Source organism: Crocodylus porosus, unplaced genomic scaffold (assembly GCF_001723895.1).
Source record: "Crocodylus porosus isolate Cpor-Errol unplaced genomic scaffold, CroPor_comp1, whole genome shotgun sequence".
Lineage (NCBI taxonomy): Eukaryota > Metazoa > Chordata > Crocodylia > Crocodylidae > Crocodylus > Crocodylus porosus.
In genome coordinates this window covers 63,610,950-63,627,571 of record NW_017728886.1, presented here as the reverse complement: position 1 = coordinate 63,627,571, position 16,622 = coordinate 63,610,950, and the positions used below count along the sequence as shown (strand labels likewise).

General features: G+C 42.8%; 1 protein-coding gene across 3 annotated transcripts in view; it reads left to right on the top strand.

The window, feature by feature from the left end:
• The window catches only part of TBC1D5 (TBC1 domain family member 5), a 475,698-nt gene that overhangs the window by 423,359 nt on the left and 35,717 nt on the right, over window positions 1-16,622 (top strand). For all 3 annotated transcript variants that reach the window (XM_019535723.1, XM_019535731.1, XM_019535738.1), the window contains one exon: window positions 11,277-11,376. In XM_019535723.1, coding sequence (XP_019391268.1) covers window positions 11,277-11,376 — 100 coding nt within the window. The remainder of the gene's footprint in view (window positions 1-11,276; window positions 11,377-16,622) is intronic.

The following is a 16,622-nucleotide window of genomic DNA, read 5'->3' as shown; positions in this document are numbered from 1 at the left end:
TGTGCTGATTATCAAGGTCAAGCCAGGGGCAGCTATGAGTCCCAGTTTGGATAGCTTGGTCCTGGCAATTGGGATCTGAAGAAATGTATGCTGTGTTCCCAAAATCATGCATACTACCATGCACATCTGGCATGACAGGACACATGATTTTTGAGATATGGCATAAAATTCCTCAGATCCCAGTTGCACTATATTAATATCTGCCAGGGGCCTTGGAAACTTAAGACCCATTTTCAAAGGAGCCCATATCACCAAAAGTTTGTTTTTTTTTTTAGCGGACTGGCAAATGCTTATTACTCAGCTAAAAATGGATCCAAAGTTCAAGTTACCACAAGGGAAAAGAGAGAGGACGTTTCCAGATATCAGCTGCTCTGAGATACCTTTTTATTGAGAAATAAATTACTAGGGCTGTGCGAAGCTTCAGTCCCTGATTTTGATTCAGTGGAGATTTGGCCCAGTTCAGTGGCCGAGTCTCTGAATCCGAATTGAATCAGGAGACCCTTTAATGTCTCTGAATCAAATCAGAACCCTCCAAATCGATTTGGAGAGATTCAGAAAGATTTGACAATTCAGAGACAGATACAGCTTTAAATGTTTTTTCTACATACCTCAAGGTACCAGGCAGCTCATAAGCACTGCAATGATGGGGCAGATGCAGCATCCCACAGGAGCATGGGGGGCTCCCCAGCATGCTCAGTAGCAGACCCAGAAGTGGACCAGAAGCACTTCCAGTCTACCAGGGAGTGCAGGGGGGGGGGCCTCATGCCCCCCAGCTTGGCAACTGGTGCCTTCTGGGTCTGGGGAGGTACTCAGGGTCCCCCTGTGGCCGATCACTGAGCTGGGGGCGAATGGGGGCTTCTAATGCACTCCCCGGTGGACCCAGAAGTGGACAGGAAGTACTTCCAGTCCACTTCCAGGTTCACTGCCAAACACGCAGTGGCCCCCACCCCCAGCACTCCTGTGAGACACTCTATCTGCCCCACCATTGCAGCCTTCATGAGTCGTGCCTGGTACTTTGAGGTATGTAGGAAAAACATTTAAACATTTACCTATGTCTATGGCCAAATTGCTGATTCTCTGAATCAGCATCAAATCTTCAGATTCGGCCAAATCAAATCTGGGACAGTGATCCGAATCAACTAATCGAATCACTGTCCCCGATTTGTGCTGAATCCAAATAGAATATGGCCCATTTCACACACCGCTATAAATTACCAAAGTTCATCTTAAATTTGCTGTGTGGTTATAGCATGCACACAGGCAGCTACTAGGAAGCAGTTGATGAAGAGTTATACCCTGCTTAGCCTAACATCAACTCAGTGATTCACTGATGTGTTAGGTTTCTTAGTCACTTAAAGTGGTAATGTACCTTTGTTGTGTCTAAAGGTAAAGTGTCTGTACCTTTGCTGTCCCCTTATCCTATCCTGTCAGTTAACTCTCTGAATTACTTTTCATTTCTGCAAATATTAGAAAATGGAACTGGAGCTGGATCAATCTCTTTTCCGTTACCACCCCCCCCTTGTGTGTGCGCACACGTGTGTGTGTAGAACGTGAAAAAATGAAAAGCATCCTACATTTATAACCATAATTTCTCTAAAGGAGGAAAGAAAATCGCCTGGATTTAAAATTAAGCTGTGTATAGATGAACACACATACGCACCCCTTCATTTTAATATATATTGCATAGATTAGATCTAGATATAATATAGAGCAAGAAAACAAAACCCCCTGGACTTGAAATAAAGCTCTGTGTGTGTGTATGTGTGTGTGAGTGTATGTAGCTTCATATATGTAAAGCTTCGTTTTAAATCGAGGTAGTTTTCTTTCCTCCTTGTGAGAAAGTATAGGTATAAATTTAGGATGCCTTGGATTTTTTTCCATGTTCTATTAAAATAAGTCTCCCTATAAAATCAGCAGATCTTATACTTCTTTTTCATCAGCAACTTATTATAAATGTTTACACTGGGAAATGTTTAGAGTCATTGCATAATTATTATACTTAAGTATTACCCTTCTTACATTTTGAACATTATAATCAGAGTTCCTAAAAGATAAGAAGTCCAACTCCCAAACTGCATAATCACATTTGTCATATCCATTTGGAATAGAGAAGAATTCAGTTGATCCTAAGTGAATAAAATGCAAGTACAGTTGAAAACAGAGATAGTATGTTTAACAAGCAAATAGAAAAGATTAAAATATTGCTGATGGTGCATTATGTTACCTGCATAAATATCTACAGAAAATATGCTTTTAAAATTGTGAATAAAATCAACTATTTGAAGTGGCAAAATAGATAATTTGCCTAAATTAAATTAAAATTTATTTTGGAGAGAGATTAATTTCTAATATAAGGTTGGGAATTACTAATAAAAGGGGTGTATTAAAATTCAAGCACTGAGGGAATAAATTTTTTAAAACATAATATGCCATGCCCATGTGATGGTTCTAATAAGATTTTGCTAAATATTTTAGAGAAATAATGTTAAAACTTAATACACATACTCTATTAATTCCAGAAATGTGTGGGTTTAAGAATACTTAGCATCTTATTCCAAACATCAATACGATCAGAAAATTGGGGGAAGGCTTGTTTTTTGTGTATTAATTCTGTACTATAATTTTTCTACGTTCACACTTGTCTTACTTTCCCATTCAGATTTACAAGACGAATGCATGTATTTTGATGGGCGAAAACACACATCAAGTATGATACTGCAGTAATAATAATAAGGGAAAGATGGATGGAATTTTCAACTGTGCATTCATTTATTTATCATCATTTTTATAGCACTTATCACCATAATATTTAAGCAACTACATTGTAATAAGTTTAAAAAAATAAATGCATTAGGTCAGCATGTGTAACAGTGCCTAGATACATTTTTCATATATGTCTACTCTAAGGGGTCCTTCCCAATTCCACACAGCTCTTTCATATTTTATGATATACAGCTAAAATTTGCCAGATTTGTTGCCAGTTAAGGAAAGCGAGTAGAGGGAGGTCACATTTTCCCCCTTCTGGGCACTGAACGCTGGCTTCCTTCCATCTAGCCCCACACACGAGCATCCTCAGACCCTAGCCAGCCTCTCCACAGCACACTGAGCTGGGTTGAAGCAGCCCCAGGCTGGTAGGCTGACCCTGCAGCCTTCCTGCCAGCTGGGGCTGCACCAACCCAGCTCAATGTGCTTCAGTCCCAGGCATATGTATAAACATCAGTGCCCAGGAACAATAAACTCCAGTGCAGTATGCACCAGAGTTTATTACTTCACATTAATTGCATGTGTAGACATGCCCACAGAATATCAGACAGCCCACCAAAGGAGAAAAGTAAAATATATTTACTCACCTGTAATTTTTTCTCTGTCTCGTGTGGGTACCTCATGCACTGTAAGCACCCACCCTAAGTATCATTTACTTTTTAAATTTAATTTCAGTTGGAGCCCTCTCCCATTTGTTCCCTTTTCCAGGCAGACAGCAAATTAGCATGCACTTAGTCCTTAATCTAGCAAACACCGAAGCTTGCATTTAACTACCAGCAAGAGATTAGTTCTGTTGACTTTAAGTTACTAAATTAGTAATTGGTACTCAAAAAATAATGTGATTTGCTGAACTTGCGTTAATTTGGTGTGTTGTTCTGGTGCTCCCTTTGCTCTCACAAGATGTACAAATTTTAGGATTCCCTTATGTTGAGGGAAGATTTAGCTGAAGGTCTTCATTTCCATTTTTATATTAAAGTTATTAAGGTTAATAAGATAAAGGGGCTTGCCCAGAAAATGGATGACCTTTCATAATGATTTATAATTTGTCTTCTCAGTATGGACTAGGCAGTTAGAGGACAGTGAGTTCTCAAGAGTTCAGCATCCAAACTCCTGGCAATACGTGATAAAGACACAGAGAGAATGTTTAATATCCAGAAATATTAACCAAAAAAATCCTTGAAAAGTGAGGAGTAACCCAGTAATAAATTGCAGAGTACCTGTGCAACCTTACAACCATTGCCAGCAGATAAATATTATCTTTTATAAAATGAGACAGTCTCAACCATTTTTAGAATTAATGACAGGAGAAAAGGCTCTTATAACTAAAAATAAGTAAATAAAATGCACACTCTTTGCCTAGCATTAATGCTTCAGTAGTAGAGGTTCTGGATTTGGATATTTGCAGAGTCCTTAAGTATTTCCATTATTCTTTTGGAAATTGGTTATAATTTGCCACAGTTACAAAGAAGTTTCTAGGTTTCTCTCTCTCTCAGACTAGGGACAGAAGTTGCATTTAAACCAGTTTAAGTGATCAGAAACTGAATTGCACCGTCAAAGGACCAGAAGGGACCTGTAAGATCATCCATTCCAGTCCCCTGCCATGGGCAGGAAGTTATTGGGCTCAGATGAACTCAAGAAGGTGCTTGTCCTGCCTTGTATTGAATACCTCCAAGGATGGTGACTGTATCACGTCTGCTGGGAGTGTGTTTCAGATTCTGGTGACCGTTACAGAGAAAAAGTTTTTTCTTTTGTCCAGCTTAAATTTGCCTTCTATTATCTTATGTCCATTAGTTCTCATCCTTCCTTGAGGTGCCTTCCTAAAAAGGTGGCTATCAAGTCACCTCTCAGCCTTCTCTTACTCAGACTGAACAGGTCCAGTTCCTGGAGTCTCTCCTCATAGGGCCTATCTTCCATGACCTTAATCATATGGGTGCCCCTTCTTTGTAACTTCTTGAGCTTATCCACATCCTTCTTGAAGTGTGGTGCCCAGAACTGGACACAGTACTACAGCTATGGCCTCACCAGTGCTGAATAGAGAGGGAGAAGCACCTCCCTGGATCTATTGGCAACACATTAGCTGATGCACGCCAGAGTTCTATTTGCCCTTCTGGCAATCTCATTGCACTGTTGGCTTACGTTCATCTTCCAGTCAATCGTGACTCCCAGGTCTTGCTCAGATGCTGTGCCAGCCAGTGGACCACTACCCATCATGTAGTTATGGTAAAGGTTCTTCCTACCCGGGTGAAGAACCCTGTACTTCTCCCTGTTAAACCGCATCTGATTCCGTTCCACCCATAAATCCAATCTGTCAAAGTAGTCCTGGATCTTTACCTTATCCCCTGATGTACCTGTGTTTCCCCACAGCTTGGTATCATCTGCAGACTTAATCACTGAGCTCTCCACCCCCTCATCCAAGTCATTAATAAATATGGTAAAGAGCATAAGTCCAAGCACTGATCTTTGGGGGACACCACTGGTTTAAACCTGTAACAGACATAAGTTCAGAACACATAAAACATTTTCAAAATGGCTGAAACTGGTGTGAGATCAGTCTGGTTGAATGTAGTATCAGACTTAACTGATTGAGGTCAAACTGCTTTATGGAACTTGTGTCCTAGACCCCTTCCTGTTTTGACTTACATTAAAGTCCTCCCACATTCCAGCTTACTTTGCAGCCTTGGGCAGGGCTGGGCTAGGCTGTCTGTTCCAGCCAAGCAGGGTTGGCCCCTCCCAACTCCTCCCCAGCCAGAGCACTGTCACTGCTGAGAAAGGGGTGGGGGTGGGGAACCCTGCTCTGGAGTTCTGCTGGGTCTGCCTGGCAAGGGGGCAACAGCCCTTGCCAGGCATCCCCAGCCCCCCACTCTCCCTCAGTGCTCCAGGAGCAGGAGTTTAGTTAGACCCCAGTGGCTTGAGGGGAAGCAGGGGTTTAATCCCTCATTGCAGGGGGCACCAGTAGGCTCTGCTCATGTACCCAAGGCTGTGGCAGGCAGACACCAGTAGCCTGAGGGGAAGGGGATGGTTTAATCTCCCCATTGCAGGCAGCAGTGGTGGATGTACCAACACAATGCCCTGGGCCAAGTCCCTCTGAGAAGTGGCCATCTGGTTGCGGGGAGAGGGTGGGGAAGGGGGGGATGTGACCTGGTTGAAGTGGGGGGAGCCAAGGCTAGTTACAGAGCCCAACTCACTGCTGCCCCCTGCTGCAGCAAGCAACCCCATGGGGATGGGGGTCAGTGTTGCCCCCCTGCAATGCAAGGAGTAAACCCGCAAGGCCCGCCCCCACTTCTGCTAGCATGCGTGTGTGGGGGGGTAGAGAGCTGGGGACCCTATACAGGGCCTGTTTTCTTCCTCCCCCTCCACGCAGACCTGCAAGCCATGTTGGGGGTTTAAAACCTTCCCCAAGCATACTCAAGCCTGCCTGGGTCTGTCCATGCCCTTTCCCTCCAGACTCACTCTAGCACCCCCTGGCCTCTGCCCTGGGCCACTGCAGGTATGTGCCTGCATTTCTGGAGTCAAAAGTGAATGTCTGTTCACTTGCAAATTGGTTTGATCTATGCAGGTTAAAGTAACCTGCAAAGATTGAATCAATTCAGGATCCAGCTTTTTGAATGTCTTAAAGTACTTCATGCATAAATACTGGATTTTGTAATGCAGTCTTTCAATGATTTGCTATGAAATCATGGATTGTGGTTCTGTTCATGAACGTATACATTAAGAAAGTTCTGAGGGAGTACTTGTCTTTGTTTCTCTTACCAGCAAAGGGCTAATAAGGGAGGAATAATGAGAATTAATATATTAATACTCAGAAATAAAGGACATGTCTGTTTTGCAGCAAGTGTGTTCTGGCAAGGCACTGCAAGCACAATGTGTCCACCCTTTCTATGCACACTCCAAACCTGGAACTGTGTGGGGAAGATAATGCTGAGGTGTCTGCCACTCTAAAGCACCCTAGAGATCCCAGTGTTAAGAGCAAACCTGAAGGAACACAGTGAAGCAGCCTCACCAAAAGATTTCCTAGTTTGGAGCTTGTGTGTTTTGTAACAGGAGGACAGAATGTGTCTGGGGTTGTCCTTGCCAAGATCCCTGGTATAGATCTACCCACTGTGTATTATCTGGGAACTCGGCTCTGGTATTCAACAGGAAGTAAATGCCTGGATCCCTTAAAAATTCTAGCCTAAAATGTGGTCAAGTATGAATTCTGTTTTAAACATCATCCTTTGACTTACCTTGAAAATGATAAGTGGTCCATGCTATCAGATTTGAAAATAGTTTGCCTTTCAGTTGCCTTCAGAATGTTGGGAGGAACCCTGTCTGACCCTGCAGTTTGGTGACTCTATAATTTTTTGATATCCAAGTCTGACCTGGTCTCAGTCCAGTGGAGGACTTCTTTTTCCTTTACACAGTCTGTATTTGTTTCTAGCATTTGCTGCAAGAACAGAGGCAACTAATTGTAATATTTTTTGCTTTTTCAGTAAATTACTTGGTGTATATGAATTGTGAATTTTATTGACTTTTTCACTGACCTTTCCTGTATCTGTCATTTTTGGTGGGGGGTTCCTATTCTTCTGGCATTTACCCCCACACCATAGTGGGGGTATAGTTTTTCCTATAAAGTGTTATTCTATTTACTTTTATTACTGGTATCCAGTGACATTTCAGCACTTAAATTGTATGGTTCAAGGAATCTCTTCCTGAATCAGTTGCTTTTTTGACCAGCACCTGGTCTTCGATGTTTTAATTCTGTCAAATCTGAACCTTTATTTTCAGAATGGTATTTTCTAGTTCAGTTACACTAATTTGAGTCTTTTGCACTGTTTTTGAAATGCATTCAAATTTTAAAAATATGCAAAACATATAGTGTTACTACAGAACAGGACAGGCAGAAGGCAGGACAAGGAGGCACCTTAGCTTCTAGCTCAGGGGTAGGTAAAATACAGCCTGTTGTCCAGATCAGCCCTCCAAGCTATGCTATCCAGCCTGTGGGGACCCTCCAGAAAAGAATTATTACCAGGCTATAGTTTCCTCTGTGAAAGCCAAGAGGAGATGTGGGGTTTCAGAGGTCATGCACCATCAGGCTGGGCCAGGACAGCTCTGTGCTTCCCCTTGTGTGGGGCTCCCCAGACTCCAGCTGGGAGCCACAGGGAGCTACACACAGTTGGACCAAGCAGTCTCCATGATGCCATGTGCAGCTCCTGGCACTCCACCCAGAAATTGCACACCATCAGGCCAAGCTTGGGGTTCCCTGTACTGCAGTTGGGAGCTGCCCACCTTCAGGCAGGACCAGCCTGGGCTGGCTCCATGCCACCATGTGGGGCTCCAAGCACTGCAGGTGGGAACTGTGCACCATCGGGCCAGGCTGGGCTGGGCTGGGCTTGTTCTGGGCTTTCACATGCGGCTCCCTGCTAGACTGCTGGGAGCCCCACATGGAGGCACAGAGCCACTCAGCCCAACGGCACACAACGCCCTGCAGCTCCTGGCACTCTAGTGGGGAGCTGTGCACCATCAGGTCAGGCCAGTTCTGTACCACCATGTTGGACTTCCGGCACTCCAGTGCTCTATTCAGTGGGCTGGCCAGCTCTGTGCTGCCACATGAAGTTCCCAGGGCTCAAGTAGAGCACCACGGGGTGGGGGGGCTCCACCTGCCGAGAGCCCACCAGTGGCAACTGCTGCAGTCAGCAGTGCAGGCTGTGCACCATGGCTGGGTGTGTGACAAGCAGGCTCACACACCACCCACACATCCACAAAGCCCACACCCCCGCACACCCACACCCCCCTCAAATGTACTCAGACTCACCCTAGACCTGCTCACAACCCCCCCACATATCTCCCCAAATCCTGACACACACACACACATGTGTATACACACACACACACAGTGTCCCCACACAAGTCCCACATGTCCTCCCACAAATACCCCATGCACCACACAAACACGTACACACCCTGCACCCACCCCCCAACAACACCCCACACACTCCTTCACATACAATATACAAGAATAAGACTTTATTTTGAGCTATAATGCAATCTCCTGTATATACACCATGCAAATGCACATAAATCAGGACAACATTTTTTTAAATAAAATTAAAATGAATGTTATGATAGATGTTGAACTTTTTAGTGCATGATTTGGTGTTTTTTCCGGTTCCAGGAAACTCTCCACCCCCCAAGAAATATTTCCAGGAGCAAGGGGAGGGGCTTTTGGTGGCTAAGGTCAGGGGTTAGGTGGGAGGACTTCAGTCCCAAGACAGCGATCAGGAAGCAGAGCACCTGTCAAGGGGAAGGGTTACCTTTGTGGCCCTCAACAGCTTACTAAAAGTTATTAAGGAGCCCGTCAGCCAGAATAATTGCCCACCCCTGTTCTAACTCTGTCCTGCATTCTCCCTGACTTCAGGCTAGCATAGCCAACATCTTAGAGACCGTAACTAGAGATAATGGCCAAGGCATACCCCTGCCACTCTTGCAATGCATTTCTCTCCTTTCCCATATGAAAGGCACCCTCTCCATTTGTTCCTTTTCCCAGACAGACAGCAAATTAGCATGTACATAGAGTCCTTGATATAGCAAACACTGAAACTTGCTTTTAACTAGCAGCAAGTGATTAGTCCTGTTGACTTTGAGTTACTAAGGGTGCCTGTAGATGTGCAGGGAGACTGCTCCAATGTGCTGTAATTACATCATGTCAGAACAGACTTGATTCATCGAGTCTGCTGGAACATGTTATTTAGCGTGCCTCCAGCAGCCTCCATATCTCATGTATCAGCGTCCCCACACTTCAAAAGGGCTGTGGGGGCGCTTCAGCTAAAGTTCTTTCAATGAGCTTTAGTTATAGTGCTCCCACCACCATTCGAAGTGCAGGGATGCCGAAGCACAAGATGTTATGTGTGCCTTAACTGAAGCAGCTCTCAGAGCTTCTCTAATTAAAGCATCCCTTCCCTTCCCCATCCCCAGAGCACATGTAAAAACTTCCTAACAGTAATTGGTGCTCAGAAATTAAAATGATTTGCTGAACATGTGTTAATTTGGCATGCTGTGTGGGTGCTCTTTATCCCAGTAGTTAGCCAATATTTGAGGCCTTACCATGGTATTTTTGCTAGACAGAGAAGTCAGATATTTATTTGGTGCAGTTTTAAGAGAATACACAAAGCCCTGTTTTTCCTAAACACAGCAGGAACAAATGATAGCAGACAGTTTTCATTTCCAGAAAATCCATTTCTGTCATCTTAGTTGTATCCTTCTTAAATAATTCTTTCTCTCTCTTTCATGCCAGGAGCACACTCAAACAGCTTTTCTAACTTTCTGTTGGTTTTCTAGTTGTTCTTTTTTTTCACATATGCCCAGCTCCAGCCAGTGATGCATTTGGAAGCAGACATCAGGGAGACCCACTTGCCCTCACTCACTAAGCCTTTGCTCAGGTTCTGGCATGCTGGCTAGTGGTTTGGATAGTGGTTTCCATGAGCTTAGTCATCACCTTAGCGAGGGCATTTAATTGCTCCTCCATTTTGCTTGAAAACAATGTCAAGGACACTTATCAGTTTCAACCAGATCCATTTTGATGGCAGCTGCTAATAACTTACAACATAAGTGTCAAGACAAGGGCATGTGGGAGTCGAAATGAAACTCTCATCTCTACTTCTAATGGAGTAAGCCAATGAAAAATAGCTTAGGATGGTGTAAAATAAAAGCATAACTCCACACAGTCATGTGAAATGAGAGATAAATTTGTAAGATCTAGCAGAAAATACTTTTCCTCAAGAATAGATTGGTAGCATGGAAAATGTATTTGAATCAGTATCATTTTGGATTCTGTTGGCTCAGAATAGTGGAGATGCTTTTACTGACTATAGGGCATTCGGGGGTCTGAGAGCCAGTGCTCTGATCTGGGACATCTCTGCTGAGTAGCCTGTATTGGAAAGCTGAACCTTCTTTTTTTTTTCAATGGGGGTACCCCCTGCTCAAGTGTAAGTGCATATGGAACCACAATCAATCTACCATGGGAATACAAATCCTCTTTTTTTTTTTTTTTTACAAATAGAGCATGACATTTAAGGGGTTCATAGAATGTTTACTCTGTCCAAAGTGTGAGTTTCCTTAATATGGGTAGTTTTCTGACTCCCATATTTCCACTGTATTGGATTTGTACTAGCCAAAATACATATTTATCCAAGAAATGAATCTATTATCTCACCAAATTAAATAAAATTAATAATATTCCATGGCATAATAACCTGGAATTCTGCTGCATTTTTAATTTTTAGCAATTATTAACAACCACTATGGCAGAAAACAAAAACCTCATGCAAAATAATGAGAAAAGTAAAAAAAAAAAAAAAAAATTTCAGTTCCTCTACAAAAAAAAAAAGAAACAGTTCTCTTATTTTCATGATTTACTAACAAGCAAAAAATGAAGCCATAACCATTGGAATGTTCTAAACCTTTTAAGGACTCTGCTTATTAATTTTTTTGCCTGTGTATATTAGGTTTCTTTAAAGTTTTTATCCTTTTAATTACAGGAGGAAGAACTGGAGGCCCAAATTTCATTTCTCCAAGGACAGCTAAATGACCTAGAAGCCATGTGTAAATACTGTGCAAAGATGATGAACACACATCTTGGTAAGTGAACTGCCTTGGGTATTTAGGCTGTAAATCTTTGTAAAGGCTCTTTCTGTGCTTGTACTAGAACTAAAGAATTACTAATGTAGTACACAGGTTATGGCTTTGCAAGGCTAGGAGTAAACTGAATTCCTATACCAGATGTTTCTAGCTATTCTGTCTTTCTACTTTTTTGCTTTTAAATGTTGAATCTTTTAAGCCAATTGATGAAAGTATGGATAAAGAGCAGACATATTGGAACACATGGCATTTTTTTATTCCTAAGATTTCTTGTCCTCTAAAAGGCATCTTACAAGTCATAGGTCATTTTCCAAGTTCATCTCCAGTTCAGTTATCAGAGTGATCTTTGGTACATTAAGCAGCCATTTTAGAAAATCCAGTGCATAGTGATTACCGTCATTATATAACAACGTATGTGTTGCCCCACTTATTTCAGGCAAGTTTTTGATCTCCTGTGCCAGTTCTTCCTCTGACATCAAGAGAAATTAACCAACACAGAAGTCAATATGTTAGGAGCAGGATCAGTGGTGGAACTTATTGAATTTACATATCAGCAAAGCAAATGGCAGAAAAAACCTGGGGCTTGCCTAAGATGTCTGTTTTTAGCAGTGCTCTGATAAATGCTCTGTGTTAAAATCATTTTGAACCAGGACTTGTTATATTTAGTCACGTTTCATAGCACTGCTATTGCTGGAAGTAAAAACTTTACATCATTTAAATATTGAATCTTTTAGTTAATAGAGCTTTTTATCTAACTCTAGCAAGTTGGGAGACCATAAAGCCATATCATCCAAATGGTCTTCTCCCTTACCCCGCTTTAAATGCCCATTTAATTTTAGTGGCCCTTATCTCAAAAACTAGTATAGCTAGAAAATAAGTATTTCTTTATAGTCTGAAATCATAGTTTTTTTGACAGTACATTATGAACCTCTAATCTTAAAGGCCTGATTCTAATCTTAATTATGTGCGATTAGTATCATAGGTATAAGCAGACTGAAGTTATATGTCAGCTAAACCAACATACACGAGATCAAAATCAAGAAAGGGATATCTTTAAAATACTGAACTATTTTGGGGGGGGGAGGATGGGGAATACTTTATGACGTGTTTAGTAGATTAGACAGTCCAAATACAACCTAGAAACCTTTTCCAACAAAGGGTTCAGACTTCAGAGATAAAATCAAATGTATGTTCCTGAAGTGCCTCTTTTTCAGACATAGAAGCAGGCTCTGGTACTATTTTTCCAGTTCTGAGGCACAAATGCTTTTGCTGCCATAACAACTCTAGCAACATCAGGAACCATGCTGCATTAGTAGGAGCATTGCCAGTAGATCTAGGGAAGTAATCATTCCTCTCTATTCTGCACTGGTAAGGCCATATCTGGAGCCCTGTGTCCATTTTTGGCCCTCCCCACTATAGAAAGGATGTGGACAAGTTGGAGAAATTTGAGCGGAAGGCAATGAAAATGATTCAGGGGCTAGGGCATATATGACTTCTGAGGAGCAGCTGAGGGAATTTGGTTTATTTAGTCTGCAGAAGAGAAAACTGAGGGAATTTGATAGCAGCCTCTAATTACCTGAGGGTGGTTCCAAAGAGGATGGAGCTAAGCTATTCTCACTGGTGACAGATTACAAAACAAAGAGCAGTGGTCTCAAGTTGCAGGAATATAAGGTGGTGGAATCTCCATCCTTGGAGGTTTTTAAGGCCCAGCTTGACAAAGCCCTGGCTAGAATGATATAGTTGAGGATGGTCCTGCATTGAGCAGAGGGTTGGACTAGATGACCTCAGTCCCTTCCAACCCTTATTTTCTATGATTCTGTGATTCTAACTGCAGTGGTCAGAAGTCTGCACAGACTTGTCAGACAAATTACCCCCTCAAGTTTTATCTTAGGCCAAAGTTTTTTGGTTTCACAATGCTGCCACTACTTCAGTTCTTTCCCCAAGTACCTACTTTTTTTTATCTACACATGAGAAAGGACTTTTACATATAGGTTCACTTGGAACCTCCATCTGTTACCTCCCTTGCTCTGCTCTGCTCAGCCTGCTGTCTTAGATCTTGGATACAGGCTGTATCATTTCACACTGCATTTACATTTCAAAAAGTCTCTAACCAAACATGTTAGGTTTTCTCATTGTCCATTGTTTCAGTCTCCAAACTACAATACCATGGAGCATAAGCCCACCCTTGACAACCTCTGGCTTTATAGAGAATTGTTTAGATTTTAAGGCCACAAGGGAACATTAGCTATTTATTCTGACCTTCTGTATTTTGCATGCCCTTAGTTTTTACCCAGTTAATGAAAGAATTTCAGTCTGCAACTTGTTATGCTACAGACTGAACATAGGAGAGAATAAGGTTCCACTAGTGCCTGAGATCCCTGCAATGGCAGGAAATTTATTAGGTTAGGTGAGAAATGCCCAGATGATCCTAGCAGGTAAATCATGCCCCATGCTGCAGAATGAGAAACATTTTGAAGGCACCTGACAATCTGACCTGAGGGAAAATTCATTTATGACCTAAAATCTGTCTTTCACTTTGACCCTGAGCATGTGAGTGAGACCTATCAGCCACACATCTGAGAGAATTATCTGTGCTGCCTCCACACGCTGATCACCCCACCTGGGGTCCTATCACCAGTTGTAGCCAGTTCCTTGATGCTTTAGAGGAAGGCAGAAAAATAAAATCCTGTTCTCTATCTCTGACACATGAAGAGAGAATGAGCAGGGCCTTCATAGCCTCAGATTTGAACTGCCAAGCCAGAAAGTCACCACTGTTCTTCCACCTCACCCCCTCCTCCCATGCACACAGAACATGGAGCATCTGGCAAAAGTTGGATAAAGTTCCAATGTTTAATCATGCTTTCTACTAGCATATTGCTTCTTACTTCAAGGTTGACTGTCTAGCTTCGGTCACCGAATCTTGTCATGCTGTTGGCAGCAAGGTTGAAAAGCCCTTGCTGTCATGTGTAAGTACCTAACTACACATGATCAAGCCATCTCACAACCTTCCTTTTGATAAACTGAGTAGTTTGAGTACATTAAGCCTCACATTGTATAGCTTGTTTCCCAGCCTGAAGATCTTTTGAACTCTATCTAGTACATCCACATCTTCTTTGAAGTAATGCCTCCATAGTTATTTTATTCTAAAATGATAGCAGTCTTGCTATATAAAGAAGCAAAAATCAAATCTCAGTTTTTATGTGATATTCATCCTCTTAAACATCAAGAATTGCGCCTATTGGCCAGAGTTATGCATTGAAAGCTCAGATTGATGTAACAATCAACAACCTGTAAATTAGTGATTCTCAACCAGGATGCCACAGCACCCTAGGGTGTCTTGAGATTTCCAGGGTGTCCCATGGTATCATGTAATAGTAGCATTGTTAGATCTGCAGACATAATTCACAAGACAAACCCAGAGATTTCAAATAGATATCCATAATGTTAATGTCATTCTGACCTGCTGTGTTCTTTCTAAATTCTTTGTTCCATTATTTTTCTGTAATCAAAAGTTTAGTGAAAGCCAGGAGCTGGCATTTTCTGAGAGAGGCCTCGAGTCTAGAAAGGTTGAAAACTACTACCATAAATCCCTGAAACCCAAGACAATCTCATGCCATTTGGTATAATTTGTGTTTTTTATTCTCTATTCATTTCCTTGAACATGACTATTAAAATAGACTTTTGGGATTGTGACCATTTAACAAGGCAACTTAAATTACTCAGTAACTGACTTGTCCTTTTCATTCCCTGCTACCCCATGAAGCTTCAAGCTTCAAATAGGTTTTCATTTCCAGCAGTGAAAACTTTGGACAAATTTCCACTGCCAGAAACTGTTCTGGGAGAGGGAGGAATACAAGCATTCATCCTGCAGCTGCCCCTCTCCCCACTGCACTCCATGCCTTCCCTGAAGATCAGTCTGGGGAAGGCATGATGAGGAGCAGGAGCCATTCCCCCTCGGCCCCCACATGACATGTTCAAAGTCTGCCCTGACAAACCCCAGGAACTGAGCAAAGAGAAGAGCAGGATAAAGCTTCCCACCCCCTCGCCCCCTTCTCCAAACTGGGGACTGCCTGGTTTAGGGAAGAGGCAGGGTGCAGCTGCTAATGCTCCCCTACCCTCCCAAACCAGACTCAGGGCAGGGGGAGCATACAAGCATTCACTTTTGCAAGCATGTGTCAACCTGAAAGATCTTTCTTGTGGAGGGGGGATGTTTCCCTGTGGAGAAAATTAATGAAGGCCTGTATGCTGGTAGCTTCTAACAGGAGAGTGGTGATTCTCCTGGCAGAAAGTAATGCTTCTATATGGTCTTTGTAGCATCTTCAAACTTTACCAGTAACAAATTTAGCATTATCTGTATGAAGGGATGCTCAAACTCTGGCCTGTGAGCCAAATGTGGCCCGCAGAGCCATTGCATCTGGCCCACGGGGCTTCCCACAGATGAGGAAATTTTGGTGGCAGGGGAGCAGTGGCCATTGGTACTGCCACCCTCCCCCATTGCCAGAATCCCATGCCCCTCTCTCCCAACAGCAAGATAGAGCTAGGCCATACCCCTTCCCTCTGTACAGCTGAATCAGGGTTGGGGAATGCCCCTGCCCTCCATTCAGCTGGATTGGGGCTCGGCTGCCCCCTCACTGCTCCATGTAGTCAGATAGGGACCCTCCATGCCTGCTGTGGGAGCTGAATTGGGGCCACCAGCTGGATCCAGTTCACAGGGGAACCAGGCACAACCTATCCAGGCCCCTCCCCACCCCCAGGAAAAAGATTGAGCACCACTGATATACATATTCAGTAAAAATATTGAATAGCATTATGTCAACAACCAGTTCTTAAGGAGCACATCAGAGAGAAACCCTGTCTCTGATATCATAAAATGCTTCTGGGGAGACATAACAGTGAATTACTAATCCATCTTATATGTGCCTTGTTAACTCCATAAAATGCAGATTTTAATCAAAATATAATGTGGTCAAGGAATGCTATTTGAATGGATAAATTTTATAATATTCTTAACTTCCGTAGATTTGTATTGAGTAGCTACACTGCATTTGCAAGTCACACTTGAATAAAGTATAGTAAATCACCCTTGCTTGTAGGTTGCAGGTTGGCGGATCTCCTCCGGCGGGCTTTAAACTAGGCTCGTCGGGGGGAGGGGAAGATGAGGGTGGGGGAAGCTGTGGACCACCAAACCAGGTGGCACCCACAAGGACAGCCCAGCCTGAAGAAAGAGAGCTTTGGGAACGTGAAAG